The sequence below is a fragment of the Mesoplodon bidens genome, assembly GCF_964165515.1.
Source record: "Mesoplodon bidens genome assembly, chromosome: 1".
Lineage (NCBI taxonomy): Eukaryota > Metazoa > Chordata > Mammalia > Artiodactyla > Ziphiidae > Mesoplodon > Mesoplodon bidens.
The window spans coordinates 221,889,977-221,909,711 of NC_138176.1; the positions used below are offsets into that span (position 1 = coordinate 221,889,977).

At 36.8% G+C, this 19,735-nt stretch overlaps 1 protein-coding gene across 1 annotated transcript in view; it reads right to left on the bottom strand.

The window, feature by feature from the left end:
- Nucleotides 1–19,735, bottom strand: part of TTC29 (tetratricopeptide repeat domain 29) — a gene marked incomplete at its 3' end in the record, with an annotated part of 266,131 nt that overhangs the window by 170,490 nt on the left and 75,906 nt on the right. The window contains exon 8 of the mRNA XM_081217036.1: nt 17,974–18,059. Coding sequence (XP_081073162.1) covers nt 17,974–18,059 — 86 coding nt within the window. The remainder of the gene's footprint in view (nt 1–17,973; nt 18,060–19,735) is intronic.

Below are 19,735 nucleotides of genomic sequence, written 5' to 3' on the forward strand. Positions count from 1 at the left end.
CAGATGTCCTCCAAATCGCTATTAAAAATTCCTCTGTGTAGCTGCTTCTCCTCCTGTGGCTTTATCTCAGTTAACAGTACCATCGTACTTTGTATTACTTGAACAAAAAAACTCCAGATTCATCTTGGTCTCCATCCTGTCTCCTTACTTTCATCTACCCAGCCAGAAAAATTGTAAAGTTGTGAAATATCTGTCAAATGTGTCTATTAGGAGCTACACCACCATCACCCGAGTCTGACACCCCAGCGTGACTGGAACACATTTTCGGCCCTCCCAGGCCTTCACTTGTGTTGTCTCCTCTCCACTGAGGGGACAGCTACCCTTTACCTTGAAAAGTTCAATTCAAATGTCTTTGCCTACATCTCCAAATAAGACAAAGTTTTCCTGTTGCTTCTCTAGCTCTTGGTTCCTGTTAAAGTATGGCACAAGTACAGGTTAGGTGCCTATTTCCTGTACAGACAATTCAGTCTTGCAGCATAATAAGAATCTACTTGAGCATGAGGAAATGGCTCAGATCTGTATTCAAAAATGTGCATCAAACTGAAATTTAAAACAAATCATCACTATATATAAAATAGATAGGGCTTCCCTGGTGGTGCAGTGGTTGAGAGTCCGCCTGCCGATGCAGGGGACACGGGTTTGTGCCCCGGTCTGGGAAGATCCCACATGCCGCGGAGCGGCTGGGCCCGTGAGCCATGGCTGCTGAGCCTGCGCGTCCGGAGCCTGCGCTTCGCAACGGGAGAGGCCACAACAATGAGAGGCCCACATACCGCAAAAAAAAAAAAAAAAAAAAAAAAAATAGATAAACAACAAGGTCCTACTGTATGGCACTATATGAATATGGGAACTATATTCAATATCTTGTAATAACCTATAATGGAAAAGAATCTGAAAAAGAATAGATATATGCATATATATATGTATAACTGATTCACTCTGCTGTACACCTGAAACTAACACAACACTGTAAATCAACTACACTTCAATAAATAAATAAACAAATAAAATAGTCCATCATCAACATAGTAGGTACTATTCTTGTTTACATGGATTTTGGCCAGATTTACTCAGGATACCAAAAGGCATAGGGTTGTATTTTTCTCCCTATTTTATTGTTTTTGCTTTATAATTTATATGATTGTCTTTTCACTTTATCAGGTCATCTTTATATGTCCTTTATTAGTTGTCAAGCATTTAATAACTTTCTCTAGTGTTTTGGGATAAGATGAGCTGCAGAAATGGCTAACTGCTACTATCAGTCCTGTGTAGAAGAGTTTTACTATGAAAACAGTCTATATAAAACCTACTGAAAACATTAATTAAAGTCTTTAAATTTTAATGGAAAGGAAAAATACTAGCTTACTTTTTCTTATTACAAAATCAGTATATGTTAATTGTTAGAAATTCTGAGGAATACAGATCCATCACTCCCCCCAAAATAGAAAATTAAAATCATCCATGTCCCCGCTTCCACAGATAATCACTGAAAACAATTTGGTGTTTCTAGTATTTTCATATATATATATGTATATGTGTGTATATAAACATATAAGTAGGGCCTCCCTGGTGGCGCAGTGGTTGAGAGTCCGCCTGCCGATGCAGGGGATACGGGTTCGTGCCCCGGTCCGGGAGGATCCCATATGCCGCGGAGCGGCTGGGCCCGTGAGCCATGGCCTCTGAGCCTGCGCGTCCGGAGCCTGTGCTCCGCAACGGGAGAGGCCACAACAGTGAGAGGCCCGCGTACCGCAAAACAAAAACAAAAACAAAAACAAAAACAACATATAAGTACAGTCATAATGTACATTGTATTGTATCCTGATATTTTATTTAATATATTGATATTGCTTTTATTGTTATAAAACATTTATTTTTGTGTGTCAGGATACTCAACAATGTTTAATTAATTTGCTATTGTACATTTACTTTGCTTCTGGATTTTTCCCCATTATAAACAACACATAACATTGTATAAAAAAGTTATAGCTGAATCTCTGAATATATTAATAATTATACAAACAATATTACAGCTAAATATTTGTATACATTAATAATTATTTCCTTTAGATAAATTCTGAAATGAGTAATTCCTGAGTCAAAAGATATGCAAAATTGTGAGTGTTCTTAAAACAGAACAAAGCTACCCTTTATTGAATGCTTACTAAGTGCCAAGCACATTACTATCTTGTCTCATTTAATCCTCACAGCAACTATATCATCCCATTTTATGGGATGGAAAAGGAAGCTTAGAAATCAAATGATTTGCATGGGTGTAGCTGACACTGTCAGTGCCGCTCCTGTAATCTCTGCAGCCAAAGGCTGCTGAGGCAGCACCTGGAACTTTCTGTCTGATGGCTGAGCCCATGGTAAACTGGAATTGCCAGAGAATGTGTCCCTGCAAGCAGCTCTCAACCAACAGAGGCTGGGAATTGGTGGATAAATACACCAGCTCCCTTGTTCCTCCATTGGGATAACTGATCTGTTTCCCAGAGTGTGCCAGCAGGATGGAGCTCCTTTGGCGGCAACACACCTTCTGTGGCCTCCTTCTTTGGCTTGATGCTCCTGCTTGTGGAACCTCTCCCAGATAAACAACCTGTACTCAAAACCATGTCTCAAAGTCTGCTACTGGGGAACCCAAATCAAAACATCAAGATGGTTAGTTGACTAGTAGTGCAAAAATGTCCACCAGAAACTCAAAGAACTCTTTGTGAGCTTTGTTAAAAAAAAAATCGAAATATCTCAAATATCTATTTGAGCAACAACCATGAGACACATTCAGGCTGCAATCAAAAGCATTTTGTGACTGCTACATTATGTGATTATTTATTATGAAACTCTAGCACACAGAATCAAGTTAGCCGTACTCTTTAGAGCAGGGAACACTATTGATTTGTGCACGTCCTCTCGATTGTCTTTAATAAAATTTTTTCTCCCTTCTCCCTCCCTCTTTTATTCCCTTTCCACTCAAAGGCCCTCTGTAATGTGTCACTGAAGAGTTTCTCTGTGGAGTGGGGCTGGCACCACAGGGTAATCATACACTGACTGTCCCCCACCCATCACTCTGAACCAGACTCCACTTCTAACCATAGTTCCTGCTGTTTCACATCCTTGCCAGACTTTGATACTATTTGACCTTCTAATTTTTTTGCCTCTAAGTCATGCTTTTATGTAAAAGAATATTAACCTTCTCCCTTGAAACGCTCACAAATGAAAGTTGTTACATACATCTATGTAATCAGCCCTTGATTATTCAGGAACTGAACACCATTTTGTGGGTTGGTTAGTTTCTTCATTATCTTCCTTCTCTTTCTCTATCCCTGGCCATCAGCATTATCATTTAGGAAAAAAAAAAAAAAGAGGGTCAAAAGAAGACATTCATGAAAAAAACGGTGATTAAATCTTCAACAAGTTGATTTTTATTAGTTATTAACTAAACTTTTACATGTTTATTTAGGGAGAAAGTTGAAATTAATGGGTAAAATAGTTTTTAAATATTTTTAAGTATATAGATTGAATATTAATAGTATAGGATTAATGCTATTTTTTAGAGTCTAGTATATGTTGTTTTTATTGAGCACTAATTATACTGATAATCTCTATAAGTCAATATAGCTGTTAATTGAAGATCAAGAAACTATCTACACTACAGATACATTTGAGAATACTTCAGATACGTTTTAAGATGTTGAATGACATTTTTCTTTCTGAAGTTACCTCTCCCATGTTGTAGAGGAAAAATATATAATTTGGCTCGATTTATAATGATGAAGTATGATCTGCACAGGATTGTTGTTTAACTCATCTAATCTTATAATCATCCCCGGCTTCTTGCAGGTGTGATGCCTCTTCTTTGGGGGCCTCTGGATCAACGTTTGCTAACAGCTGTGCCGTTGCCTCTAGGTCGGTCATACAATTAGTCTTGTGATGAACTATGCAGGTTGCTTTATTGCTCCAGAGAACATTTTCATATGCTAGGCCTTGAACTTTAAGGAGTCTACATACATTATGTTCCATATGTCACTATTCAGGATAGTTGATTAGAGTCTCAATTTTCAGAGTCTTGAAGTTCACCCTCTTTAGAATGAACCAAATAGAAATAATTATCCTTCTCTTCATTTTCTCTCAAAGCAGATATCTGAAATTTGTCCACTGTTTCTTAAAATGACTGGAAACAAAAATTTCAGCAGCTTTGTAAAGAGCTGCTCTAGCAGCACTTTTTTTTACAAGAAATAATAATAATATTCAGAAAGTTTGGGTTACAGTGGTATTCTAGAGCTCAAGGGAATTTAAAACCAGCTTTCACATTTTAAAAATAAATAAATAATTTTTATTACTAGAAAATCAGTGTTTATATTCATTTAGGCCATGAACTTTCTTTCCTGACATAAAACATCTTTTCATTTCCGTGAAAGTCTACAACTTGTAAATTTTGCCATACAGATTATTGTTTTTAAAAATACAGACTTTTATTTTTTCTTGAGTTTTTAAATTTTTCTATAATGCTTTTGACATTTAAGTGACAAATACTATAATTTCTATGAGAAATACCATTATGTTTTCATCATTTAAAAAGAAGAAAAACACACATAACACACATGTTATTTTCCTAAGCTGAAACATTGTAAAGAAAAAGAACCATTAGGAAACCTAAAAAATAAATAAATAAATAAAGGGTTTAAGGAGAGTTAGCTCCCCATTAACGGGGAAATTTTAAAATTAAAATTAAAATTTAATTTACTAAGATTCTAGTCTGCAGTCTTTGCTACAGAAATTTTTATTAACTTGTTACTGTAAGGTTATCTGTTTTAATGCTTTAGAAAGGTCATGACTTTAAATACAGAGATAACAGTAGCAAAATTATTAGTAAAACATTTTATGTTTTCATAATCTCCAAATTATTAAAACGCATTTTTAACAAACTACTTAAAATACTATTTTCCAAATAAGGCTAACTGTTCAAAAGGTATTAAATAAGATCAGGTGTGGAATACACACATACCATGCCGTAAGTTATTGCTTAATAATTTGGAGTAATAGAATTCTATGATTTGGAAATAAATCTGTTTTTAAAAATTAGGAAATATGACTATTTTCTTCTGATATCAGTGTTTTTTCTAATCCTATGACCTTTTTTTGCTTGTCAGATAATGGATATTTTGAACATTTCTCTACTTAGCAAAATGTATGGAATGAAAATGAAGGAAGTGCTATTTGGATAGTAGTTGGGGTATGTGTGGAGGGTCTATGATGGTGAATAGAAAGAGGCCTGCATGGCAACAACTGGGGGAAATGGGATATGGGACAGCTGCTCCTTTAGATTACCGAGAAGGAGACTGCTTGAGGTGGGTCACGAGGCAAAAGGATAAGGCAGATAAAAACTCTGATGTAAAGCAGGAAAATGACTGCTGAGTCCCCTGAGCTTACACCTGAACCATCTCAAGCTGCATGGCGAGCCCTCTGTAGCATGCTTCCCAAGCTGGTGATGAACTACACAGGACCAGGAGGTGCACTGGCTGCACACAGGACTGTCTGCATGTTTTGTATAATGATAACCAGAGGTCCTCTGGGAGGAGGAGGCCATGTTTCCTCTGTGCCAGCATCTGAGCTCCTCTCAGACACTGGGGCCATTAAACAGGAACAGAAGGGTCAATTTTAGGTAATGATTTCTAATTGCAAGTAAAGACAACTTCTATTTAATCGACAGTGAAGAGCTCTGATCTTTAAATTAAGAAATGACTCAAATTTCTTTTTTTTTTTGGATAAATGCCTTTTTTAACTCAAGGAAAAGTTATTAATAAATTCATAAAAAGTTTTCCATAAAGTGTTGGTTTATTATATTTCCATTAGAAAAATATGTGCCACCACAAAGATAGATGTAAGCACTATGTAATTTACATATGATACATTTAGTGAATTACAGTTAAGAAAAAAATAAGTACAAAGCAGGAGCTTTCAATAGATACTCAGTAAATGTTACCTACTAGAGTATCATTGCTGTCATTGTTCAGTGCTAATTATATCATAGCCTGTAGTAATAATGGTACCTTACATCTGAAAACTGTTGATAGTCTAAAGTGTAAACATGCTTTTATTTCTTTTGATTTTCACAAACATATAGTGAAGCTGCCATCGTCATCCTTATTTTACAAATGAAACTGAGCCTCCAAGAAGTTAAGTGACTAAGCTAAGGTCAGCAGCTCGTATGTGGCAGACAGGCCTAAGAGCCATCTCTTCTAACTCCAACTCTCACATGCTCTTTCTACACCGTAGTTACCTTCCTTATAAAGACTATAGTTTAAACCTACGGTCAGTTCAAATATTTAACTGCTTAACAATTAGAGATATCACTTATATGTGAAATCTAAAAAAAAAATGATACAAATGAACTTATTTACAAAACAGAAATACACTCACAGACATAGAAAACAAACTAATGGTTACAAAAGGGGAAAGGGGGGCATAAATTAGGAATTTGGCATTAACAGATACTACTATATATAAAATAGGTAAAAAACAAGGACCTACTGTGTAGCACAGGGAACTATATTTAACATCTTGTAATAACCTATAATGGAAAAGAATCTGGAAAAATATATATATATAAAGAATAAATATATATTCATATATATATGTGAATCACTTTGCTGGTACACCTGAAACATTGTATAATAAATCAACTATACTTCAATAAAAAAAAACAATTAGAGAGATATTGCTATGAACCCTTGAACTATATTACATAAAGGCAATCTTTAGCATGTAACATACTTTCTAAATAAAATCCTACTTCCAACAACTTTTTAAAGAATTTCACCTACACATCTAACATTTTATCCTATGTTAACTGTTGGTTTGGGAATACTTGGGCCTAGAGCAAAAACCAGAAATTGTGATTTTTGTAGATGTTTGACCATCTAGCACTTTGGAAACTAGTTATTTTATGCATATTAATGGTAATATAATAGTCACAGTTTTCTATATGTTAGACTTTATGCCACAAACTTTACACACGTTTTCTCACTTAATTTTGACAGAGCTGTGCTGAGTTAGGGAGCAGTATTATTCCCATTTTACAGATGAAGAAACTAATGCTCAGAAACGTCACTTTGCTTATGTAATGTCATATGGTGAGGTGAAAGCAGAGCTGGGATTCCATCCTCCATCAGCTAATTTTAAAGTCCACCATCTTAACCATTTCACATTGTCCTCTCTTTTCAAAGAGTTGTTAAATATACTCTCTAAAAAGCAATTGAGAGTTCTTTATCTGAAGAATGCTGGCATTTACTGCCTTTACTTCATGCAGACTTCTAAGAATCACAGATTTGGTAACAGATGTGAGCATTGTATCCACCCAGGCAACTCTAACTCAATATTATGATACCCTATTAAACTGGTCCCAAACTTCTCACAGTCTAGTACACAGAGCTGAAAGAAGACAGGAAAGGGTGAAAGGCAGATTGAAGAAGCAATTGCTCCTGTACACAAACTGATTCAGACTATGTGCATTCGTAGGTATGGTCCATCAGAAAGATTTATCGTATCATCCTATACTGCAAATGTGCAGAACTCTGTGGATTTGAAGCATGTAAATGAATGCACCAAAGACCTAAATGAAGATAGAGAGTCAGAGCACCTCTTTTTCCATCTCTCCTTTGCCTTGGCCCTTGGCTTCTTTACTTTCTTTCCATTTCTCTCCTTTTTTTTTCAACATTTCTTTTCTCTTCACATATAGTTTTCAACAATGTGTCACATAAAGAGCAAGAAAATCGGGCTTCCCTGGTGGCACAGTGCTTGAGAGTCCACCTGCCAATGCAGGGGACACGGGTTCGTGCCCCGGTCCGGGAAGATCCCACATGCCATGGAGCAGCTAGGCCCGTGAGCCATGGCCGCTGAGCCTGTGCATCCGGAGCCTGTGCTCCGCAACGGGAGAAGCCACAACAGTGAGAGGACCGCATACCGCAAAAAAAAAAAAAAAAAAAAAAAAGCAAGAGAATCAAAAGCAATTCCTGCAGGAGTATTTGTTTCCTTTCCTTTCCCAGCTACTAGCTCTGGCCTGGCCCACTCCTCCTTCCTCCCCCAAACCAGCCCCCCATACTGGGCCTCTACTATGCAGATGAGAGTTAGAATTTGTGGGGGAAGAGTAGGGATAGAAGAAGTAGAAATGAATCTGCTAAAAAGAACCACAATTACTTTTTCTTTTTAATTTATTTTATTAAAGTATGGTAATTTACAATGTTGTGTTAATTTCTACTGTATAGCAAAGTGATTCAGTTATACATATATACATATACATTCTTTTCACATTCTTTTCCCTTATGGTTAATCACAGGAAACTATGAATATAGTTCCCTGTATTATACAGTAGGACTTTGTTGTTTGCCCATTCTGTATATAATAGTTTGCATCTGCTAATACCAAACTCCCAATCCATCCCTCCCCCACTCCACCTCCCCCTTGGCAACCACAAGTCTGTTCTCAATGTCTGTGAGTCTGTTTCTGTTTCATACATAGGTTCATTTGCATCATATTTCAGATTCCACATGTAAGTGATATAATATGGCGTCTGACATACTTCACTTAGTATGATAATCTCTAGGTCCATCCATGTTGCTGCAAATGGCATTATTTCATTCTTTTTTATGGCTCAGTAGTATTCCATTGTGTATATATACCACATCTTCTTTATCCATTCATCTGTCCATGGACATTTAGGTTGTTTCCATGTCTTGGCTTATTGTAAATAGTGCTGCTATGAACATTGGGGTGCATGTATGCTTTTGAATTAGAGTTTTCTCTAGATATATGCCCAGGAGTGGGATTGTTGGATCATATGGCAACTCTACTTTGAGTTTTTTGAGGAACCTCCATACTGTTTTCCATAGTGGCTACAACAATTTACTTTCCCACCAATGGTGTATGAGGGTTCCCTTTTCTCCACACCTTCTCCAGCATTTGTTATTGGTAGACTTTTTAATGATGGCCATTCTGACCGGTGTGAGGTGTATCTTATTATAGTTTTGATTTGCATTTCTCTAATAATTAGTGATGTTGAGCATCTTTTCATGTGCCTGTTGAAGAGCCACAATTTCTTGATGTGAGAAAGAAAAGCAGGCAGATGAGAGAGGGAAGGGAGAGGGGTGATTAACCATGTGTGAGTGGAACACAGGAAGGAACTTTGGGGTCCAGAGAGTGACATGAAGATACAGGTTTCAGGATATCTAGAGAAAGACAAATTGAAAAAAAAAAGTTAAGTGGAAGGAGAGAAGAGTCTAAACGATGTTACTATGAGTTAAGAACTTTACCTCTTGTTCTTTGAGGAAAAGTAAGGAGAAATTTATATTACTTTTCTTTTAGCTTGGTGGATGTTTTCCTTTTAATATGGTATTCCACCAAGAGAGCCATGAAGAACTCACATTTATTCGGGTTGCATCATGGTTTCATGGTAGATAAAAATCTTCACTTATAAAAGTGCCCAAAAGGAAAATTTGTTTTATGTATGTTACCGTAGAATCTGCCAAGGCATGTATGTGTCAGCTAGATTACCATTTAGATGAAGAGCCCACTGTCATCAAGGATGGAGTGACTTTTAAGGGAGAAGGTATCAAATTGAACACAGAAAAAACTAAATGGAAACAACTGTAAGGATCCCCAAACTTTCTGTGCCTTAAACATTACAAATCAAATAAATCATCCTTTGTTAAAAATGCCTGCTGATATATAATAGCTTTGTCTTTGTTTGCATCTATTGAGTTAAAAGCATAACTAAAATTTAATTACAATTACTTAGTGAAAACTTAAGAATATATCATTTTACAAATATGACCCATACCCTCCATTGTTAATATTTATCTACAATCCATTAGTTGCTAGAATATTAGTGTGACTATTTTTTTCTGCTATATCGTTTACATGCATTTCTCTATGGGATGCTGCTGAGGAGGCTAGAGATTTGGGTTAACCATACATACAAGCTAACACCAATATTAGAAGCATTCTAAGTTATTATAAAGATGCTGACATGTCTTCAAACATACAAATAGCTACTGTTTTGTATATGGAATAATTAAATACTAGGACAAGAATTTTGTACTACAAAAGCAAATGAAATATCAATATGGTGAATTTTTCTTTCACAGTATAATTTTTGATAGGCTACATTATCACTAAACAATGGGAAGCAAATAACTCACTGAATGCACTGAAGACAAAGTAAAGTTGATGGTCCTAAGATTAGTAAGTGGAATAGAATATTTAGAGAGAAAGAAAATTCGTGCATGAAAATAATTTACTACGATAGGACCATCCTTTTTCTTAAAATACCTTTATGGTTGCAATATTTGATTGTGGGAGCTGGGCCAAATTTGCATAAGGTCTTGAATGTGATTTTTGGTAAAATATTTTTCTCTTTGAAATCTTAGGACTTTGTAAGATACATTTACTTTCTAAAATTCAGAATTTACTCTACTTGGAACATTTTCAGGTGGAAATTGATGATGGCCAAAGGGAATTACTACTTCTTTCCTCAGCATCTGATTGATATACGTGGGTAGCTTTCTCCTCTTTAAATGTCAGTGTCTCTGTGACCTGCCACACAGGTTTATTACAGGAACTATCACTTCTCTTCACCAAATGCCCTTTTCTCATTAGTAGGTATTTCAGCCTTAAATAAATCCATTATTTGTTTTTAGTTTAGTGGTAGTCCGTCATTCAGTAAAGAATGCTTGGTCAGCAAGGAATGGATGACCAAACCTTATTCATATACTTGTCAACATATTCTTCTATTACATGTATTAATCATTTATTAATAAATAAAAGCTTTTAAATTGAGATACATTAGCAAAATTTCAGAGTCCCTTCTGTTTCAGATCATCAGAACCATTAATTAGGGATATTTACTTGTGACAGGTTTCTCTAAGCCAAGATTCTTTGAAAAATTCACATAAAAATCTTTAAACAGATGAACATTACTGGACGGGAGAAGAAATTTGTTAGAGGTAGTGGTTGAATCTAGGGGCAAGATACTGAAAATGTGAAAATATTCCAAATTATAAACTTAAAATACAAGTGAGAGAATAAAAACAGTGTACAGAATTGACGATGAGATAGACTGAATATGAAAAGGCAATGTTAAATCTAACTGGACAGTTTCTCATGCTGGTTCCCACATGACAAAGTTGATTTCAAGGCATTCTTACTGCCCTCCAGAACTATAGTGTGACAGAAACACAATCGATGCTTTAGAACAGATGAAGATAGTGCTGGTAATACTGCACAGGGTGGGAAAGTAGGATAAAAAAGGACTTCAAAAGAAAAATTCTTTTTTTATGTGTTGAATTTTTACCTTGTGATTAGATAACCAGGCAGATACCTAATCAACCAACCAGGGAATCAATATTATGCATTCACTAAATAAGGTGTGCATTTCCAATAGACATCTTGTAAACTAGAAGCCATGCCTTCAGATGGAGAGCAGCTGCAGAAGGAAAGACAGGCTGTAGTTTGCAAATAGAAAATAGATCACTAGGTTATACGATCACCTTCACCAAGTCCAGAAAGAAAAAAGTGAAAATGCACAGGGAACTCTATTCAATATCCCGTGATAAACCATAATGGAAAAGAATATGAAAAAGAATGTATATATATGTATGACTGAGTCACTTTGCTGTTCAGCAGAAATTAACACAACATTGTGTATCAACTGTACTTCAATAAAATACATTTTAGAAAAACTGAAAGGGGATTCAAACTCAAGTCTGAAGAATGTCCTTTTATATCTGAAAGGAAGGAGGGAAAAGTGGCTAAAGTAAGAAACTAGAGAGAATGAAAAGATGGCGGCCATCTATCTGAAATCAAAGCAAGATGTCAGGTTTTGTGGGAACTAATTTCAGTGCAACAGCAAAAACGCGCTGCCCTCTAAAATCAGCCCGAGCTGGAAGACCTCCATGCCCCAAATCAGGTACAACTGCTCAGTGTCCATTTTCCACCCAGCCACACCCCAGCGCCAAATTCCCATTCTCTGGTGATTCCCTGGTACCTGTTTCCTGCCTCCTGTTTTCCAGCTGTGAATCTGATGCCTTTTCGAGTTTGCTCTTAGCATCTTGTATCTAGACCTGACAACAGATGCTTTACTGGTGCTGCAGCTCTGCCCGTGGGTCTGGCTCAAATCTTATGCTCAATTCCTGCAAATTCTCAGTTCTGGGTGAACTGTGTTCCAAAAAGGTAACAATATTCCACCTCAAGCAAGTCCCTGGTTCTTCCCAACCACACAGGCTACTCTTGACAGTAGCGGTGAGCCAAGGCCTGGAATATGGCCTTCCTGGTTTTCCAAAGACTCTGCCCTGGCTGGAGAGTTACATGACAAGAATGAACTAACCTTGACTCTCAGTGAGGTACATGCCTGGGTGAGGGGGTTGAGATCTTACTGGAAATATCTGCAAGGAGCTCTCTCATTCCAGCCCCAAACCGGGAGAGGAGACAGAAGGAATGTGCTCATTTCTATCCTTTATACATGCTGGTTTTCTTGGCTTATATGCCATCATCTATTCCTGGTTTTCCTGCTACCTCTCCAGAGACACTGCTTAATCTCCTTGGCACCTCCTTCTCCCAGCTTGGCCCTTGAACTTTTTCATTCATTAACTGTCTCTAGGAAATCTCCTCCACTCAACAACTTCAATATGCTGAAAACTTGCAAATTTATACAGCCTCAAATTTACACAGCATCTTCAATCCAGACCTCCTCTTGAGCTCCAGGCCCACATATACCACTGTTTATAGATCTCTCTTTGGCTATCTCAAAAACTCCTCAAACTCAACATATTCAAACCTGAACTCCTCATTTCCCCCCAAGCCTGGGCATCCTGTGGTATCCCCCACCAGAGGCCATGCAGCTCTACAGCCAGGAACCTAGGCCCATCTGGATGCCACTCTCTCCCTCACCTCCCAGATTTAATCTAATTCCAAGTCCCCCAGAACTTCTGAAGCTATTTCCTTCCATATTCACTACTACTACTAAAGCTCAGAGACTTAATTGAGTAGTGTAAAAATAATAAAAGCTACTAATTATCAAAAGCTTTTATATACCAGGCAGGCACTCTTTTAAAACTTGATATAAATTGTCTTTTCTAATCATCCTACTATTAGTTTCCTAGGACTGAAGTAACAAGGCAAACTAAATGGCTCAAAAATAAAGGAATGTAAGAGAGTTCCCTTTTCTCCACACCCTCTCCAGCATTTATTGTTTGTAAAATTTTTGATGATGGCCATTCTGACCGGTGTGAGGTGATACCTCATTGTAGTTTTGATTTGCATTTCTCTGATAATTAGTGATGTCGAGCATCCTTTCATGTGTTTGTTGGCAATCTGTATATCTTCTTTGGAGAAATGTCTGTTTAGGTCTTCTGCCCATTTTTGGATTGGGTTGTTTGTTTTTTTGATATTGAGCTGCATGGGCTGCTTGTATATTTTGGAGATTAATCCTTTGTCAGTTGCTTCATTTGCAAATATTTTCTCCCATTCTGAGGGTTGTCTTTTCATCTTGTTTATGGTTTCCTTTGCTGTGCTTTTAGGTTTCATTAGGTCCCATTGTTTATTTTTGTTTTTATTTCCCTTTCTCTAGGAGGTGGGTCAAAAAGGATCTTGCTGTGATTTATGTCATAGAGTGTTCTGCCTATGTTTTCCTCTAAGAGTTTGATAGTGTCTGGCCTTACATTTAGGTCTTTAATCCATTTTGAGTTTTGTGTATGGTGTTAGGGAGTGCTCTAATTTCATTCTCTTACATGTAGCTGTCAAGTTTTCCCAGCACCACTTACTGAAGAGGCTGTCTTTTCTCCATTGTATATTCTTGCTTCCTTTATCAAAGATAAGGTGACCATATGTGCATGGGTTTATCTCTGGGCTTTCTATCCAGTTCCATTGATCTATATTTCTGTTTTTGTGCCAGTACCATACTGTCTTCATTACTGTAGCTTTGTAGAATAGTCTGAAGTCCAGGAGCCTGATTCCTCCAGCTCCATTTTTCTTTCTCAAGATTGCTTTGGCTATTCGGGGTCTTTTTTGTTTCTATATAAACTGTGCAATTTTCTGTTCTAGTTCTGTGAAAAATGCCATTGGTAGTTTGATAGGGATTGCATTGAATCTGTAGATTTCTTTGGGTAGTGTAGTCATTTTCACAGTGTTGATTCTTCCAATCCAAGAACATGGTATATCTCTCCATCTGTTTGTATCATCTTTAATTTCTTTCATCAGTGTCTTATAGTCAGAATGTAAATTGATACAGCCACTATGGAGAACATTATGGAGATTCCCGAAAAAACTAAAAATAGAACTACCATATAACCCAGAAATCCCACTACTGGGCATATACCCTGAGAAAGCCATAATTCAAAAAGAGTCATGTACCACAGTGTTCATTGCAGCACTATTTGCAATAGCCCGGAGATGGAAACAACCTAAGTGTCCATCATCGGATGAATGGATAAAGAAGATGTTGCACATATATACAATGGAATGTTACTCAGCCATAAAAAGAAACGAAATTGAGTTATTGGTAATGAGGGGGATGGACCTAGAGTGTGTCATACAGAGTGAAGTAAGTCAGAAAGAGAAAAACAATTACCATATGCTATCACATATATATGGAATCTAAAAAAAAAAAAAAGATACTGAAGAACCTAGGGGCAGGACAGGAATGAAGATGCAGACACAGAGAATGGACTTGTGGACATGGGGAGGGGGAAGGGTAAGCTGCGAAGAAGTGAAAGAGTGTAATGGACATATATACACTACCAAATGTAAAATAGCTAGTGGGAAGCAGCCACATAGCACAGAGAGATTAGCTCGGTGATTTGTGACCACCTAGAGGGGTGGGATAGGGAGGGTGGGAGGGAGGGAGACATAAGAGGCAAGAGGTATGGGGATAGATGTGTATATATAGCTGATTCACTTTGTTATACAGTAGAAAGTAACACAACAATGTAAAGCAATTACACTCCAATAAAGACGTTAAAAAAATAAAGGAATGGATTTTTTCACAGTTTTGAAGCCTAGCAATCTGAAATCAAAGGGTTGGCAGGACCATGTTCTTACGGGGAGGGGATCTTTCCTGTCTCTTCAAGCTTCTGGTGGCTCCAGGCATCCCTTGACTTGTGGCACTGCAACTTCAATCTCTACCACCATCTTCACAGGGACTTGTCCTCTGTGGGCATGTCCTCTTGTTTTCTGTCTGTTTCAAACCTCCTTCTGCCTTTTTCTTATAAGGACCCTGTCACTGGATTTAGAGCCCAGCCAGAAAATCCAGCACAATGATCACCTCATCTCAAGAGCCTTAACTTAATTACATCTGCAAAGACCTTTTTTCTAAGTATGATAAAATTCATAGATTCCAGGGATTAGAAAGTAGATATATGTTTTTAAGGCCACCATTCAACCACCCAAAAGTAAATATGCTTATTAGTTGAGTCAATTGAGACTTAGAGAATTTAAGGGATTTGTCCAAGGTCACACAGTTAATATGAATGTGAGCTTCACATTTGATTTGTGGCTTCCTTACCTCCAGAAAAATAATTTCAATACTTTTCTGAAAGGAGTAAGAGTATCAAGAAATTTGTCACTTGGATGCCAAATGCTGCTTCTTAAATACATTCATTACTAGACTATCCTACACCACTAGTGTTATCTTCCAAAACTATAGCTCAGATCCATCATGCCTGGCATGTTGTCTGTCACTTAGAAGGTGCTCAATAAACAGCTGTCAGTAAATGAATGAGATGATGCCACCAGCCTCATCAAAGTCACCAAACATTTCACATTGCTTAAAAAATGAGCTTCACATTCCAACAAAGCATTCAAGACCCTCCAACCCTCCAAAAGATTAAAAAGTATAATCCTGGAATTATGATGAATTCCTAATTCTTAGAAAGGCTGTACTTAGAATGAGTACAGCCTTTCTAAGAATGTCCAAAAATCGTACAAGAAGAAATTGATAAATTTGGCCACACACATATCTAAAAGTTCAGGATGGAAAAATTTCATAATAAGGCCAAAAACAATGGCCTGAAAAATATTCACAACATATATTAATACATATGCCTAATTTCCTAAAGATATACATAGCTCCTGAGGAAATAGACACCTTCATTTATTGTTGTGTGACAATAAATTTGTTAAGCTTCTTTGAAGGGAAGATTAGAAATAAAAATAAATTTATCTTTAAATTCATCTCCTCTCCTCTCTGAACCAGCATTTCCACCCTTAGGAATGTATTCTGTAGATCTTCTCTCACTTTGGCACAAAGCTATTCACTGCTATACCCTTTGTGAAACAAAACTGATTGGAAATAACCTAAATGCCCACCAATAGGAGATAGTTAAATCCATTACAGTACAACTATACCATGAGTCCCTTTTAAAATAAGGCATGTCTATATGCACATTAGTATGGAGGAAGTTAACTCAGGGGACAGAACTGTGTGTATAAAACGTTACCATTTTGTAAACAACAAAAAGGACACACATATATACATGCACCTATATGCCAGGCCTATCTATGAATATTTTGGGAAGGATAAACCAGAAACTTGTAACTGTATTTGCCTTTGAGAAAAGAACTGTGAGACTGAGTACAGGGATGGAAGGAAGATTTATTTTTCACTGCAAACCCTACTGTGTTGTTTGAATTTATTTTGCCATGTGCCTGCCATGTGATAGAGAGAGAGAGAGAGAGAGAATCTATAATCTAATTTTCACCTAATTTTCCAACTTGATTTCCTACTGTATCCTGTCTTGTACATGACAATTCATTGCTTCTCAAACCCACTGACTATGATCATATTGAGTGTGTGGGAGTGTGTGTGTGTCTAATATGCTATCATCCTCGACTCTCACGCTTTCTGCCTGTATAAATCCTGCCCCTCAAAAGCTCTTCTGTGCAAGCTTCCTGATCTTCAGTGTTGAAACTAACTACTCTTACCTCTGAACTCAGAAAACCCCTGTTCATCCTGCTTTGAATTATAGTTGTTTACAAGTTGGTCCCCCTCATTCAATTAGCTCCTAAAGGGAAGTGTGCATCTTGTTGGCCTCTGTGTTCCTCAAAGTACCTGGAACACAACAGCCTTGCTGTGTGCATGTCCTTAACTAAAAAATATTAAGTAGAAGAGTCAACTAGGAAAACCCAAGTCTCTTACAATTAAACCCAATTTTAAGGATGATAGAGCAAAATATTTAGCCCAATCACAGAAATGCTATTTAGCTTGAATATCTAAAAGAGCCAACAAGAGCTCCTCAAAGCTGAAAAATAAAGCCAATACTTCTTATCGAATAGGATTATTACATGAGATGCATGTGAAATTCAATAAGAAGTTACAATTGGAATATATTAGAGGTAAGAGAAGAATGAAAGAAAAATGATTTCAGTTTTAATACGGAAAAGATAGCTCTTGCCATTTTGTTTTTTGGGTTTTTTAGTCAAACACACCAAGCCTGGTCATAAAATAGGCAAACACTGAATTTTATCCTGAAGCAGGCTACTTCTCAGATTGGGACTAGCAATGTCTTCCACCTTTGCAGCCCTCCTTCCCCCACCTCCCCACACACAAAGGAAAGGTTCACTGCAATGCAATTCAATCTATTGCTTATTAACTACAGTTTTTTCTAAGAAAACGTTCTCAGATGATATTATGTGTGCTGTAATTTTTTTTTTTACTATTTACTTTTTGCTGTCATTTAAACCCATTTCCTCTTGTCCTTGGTGATATAGGAGTGGAGGGTCCCATTACTCCATATATTTAACTTTCATCAATAAAACCAATTTTTAATGCTTCTAGAATAGGGCTATTCTGCTTTAGTCTCTATAAATAGGTACACTGACATCCAGCCCACCCCATTTCTGTTGGCCTTATAACAACATACAATAAAAAATATAATAAAATATAATAAAATAAAAATTAAAAGTGATAGTGATTAAAAGTCAACTTGAACTTACTGCTAATGCTGTTTCATACTCTCCAGCAGCCAAGTGTGCTAAGCCCAAGTAATAGGAAGCTTCTTCTTCCATCTTTTTGTCATTTCCTAAAAAGAAAATGTAGAAAAAATCATTATGGTATTAAAGAAACTGGTTTATTACAACAAACAGAATCTTTGCTTTTTAAGAGAGTAGGAAGTTATTACAACAAAGTATACAGATTTATATCAACAATCTCTGAAACCTAACTGTGTACTCATCAAAAAGGCTGATGTTAATACAATTTACCTGGGTCACAGATATAAGTGAGTAATGTGCATTAGCAATATAATTATGAGGAGTTTCCCTCTACATACAAAACCCAGTATTAGCATTTTGACATTCATATATAAATTCCATACTGGTCCACCATGTAAAACCTATAGTTATTCATCATAGCTGCGACTACGTATGTGAAATAATTGATAAAGAGTATCAGCCTGGGCTTCCCTGGTGGCGCAGTGGTTGAGAGTCCGCCTACCGATGCAGGGGACACGGGTTCGTGCCCCGGTCCGGGAAGATCCCACGTGCCGTGGAGCGGCTGGGCCCATGAGCCATGGCCGCTGGGCCTGCGTGTCCGGAGCCTGTGCTCTGCAATGGGAGAGGCCACAACAGTGAGAGGCCCGCGTACCGCAAAAAAAAAAAAAAAAAAAAAAAAGTTGATTTTATTTCTACACAGAAGCAATGAACAATCTGAAAATAAAACAAAAAATTCCATTTTCAACAGCATCAAAAAGAATAAAATATTAGAAATAAATGTAACAAACCAAGGGCAAAATGTGTACACTGAAAACTATAAAACATCATTAAAAGAAATTCGATAACATGTAAATAGACTGAAAACCATATTCATGAATTGGAAGACAGTGTTAAGATAGCGATATTTCCCAAACTGATCTACAATTCAATGCAATCCCTATCAAAATCCCAGCTGTCATTTTTGGAGAAGTAGACAGACTGATCCTAAACATCACGTGGAAATATAAGCAATGTGGAAGGACCAAAGCAATACTGAAAAAGGACAGTTTGGAAGACTCGCACTTCCCAATTTTAAAACTTACTACAAAACCACAATAAAAAATATGTAGTAGTAGAATAAGGACAGACATGAGGATCACTGCAATAGAATTAAGAATCCAGAAAACAACCCTCACTTTATGGTCAATTATTTTTAACAAGGGTCCCAAGACAATTTATTGAGAAAGAACAGCATTTTCAACAACTGGTACTGGGGCAACTGGATATCCACATACAAAACGTGAAGTTGGACCCTCTTGACATCACACACACACACACACACACACACACCTAAATATAGGAGTTAAAACTATAAAACTCTTAGAATAAAGTGCAGAAGTAAATCTTCATGAGTTTGTATTAGTGGAAGCCTTCTTAGTTATGATACCAAAAGCACAAACAACAAAAGAAAAAACAAATTACTTTGCACTTTATCAAATTAAAAACTAGGGCTTCAATGGATACCATCAGAAAGTGAAAAGAAACCAAATCTGATGAAGGACTTGCATCTGGAATATTAGAGGATTCTTGTAACTCAATAATAACAGGACAAAATAACCCAATTAAAAATGGGCAAAGAAACTGAATAGACATTTCTGCAAAGAAGATATACAAATGGGCAATAAGCACGTGAAAAGATGATCAACATCATTAACCAACAGGGAGATGCAAAATAAATTCACAGTGAGATATCACTTTATACCTACTAAGATGACTATAATAAAAA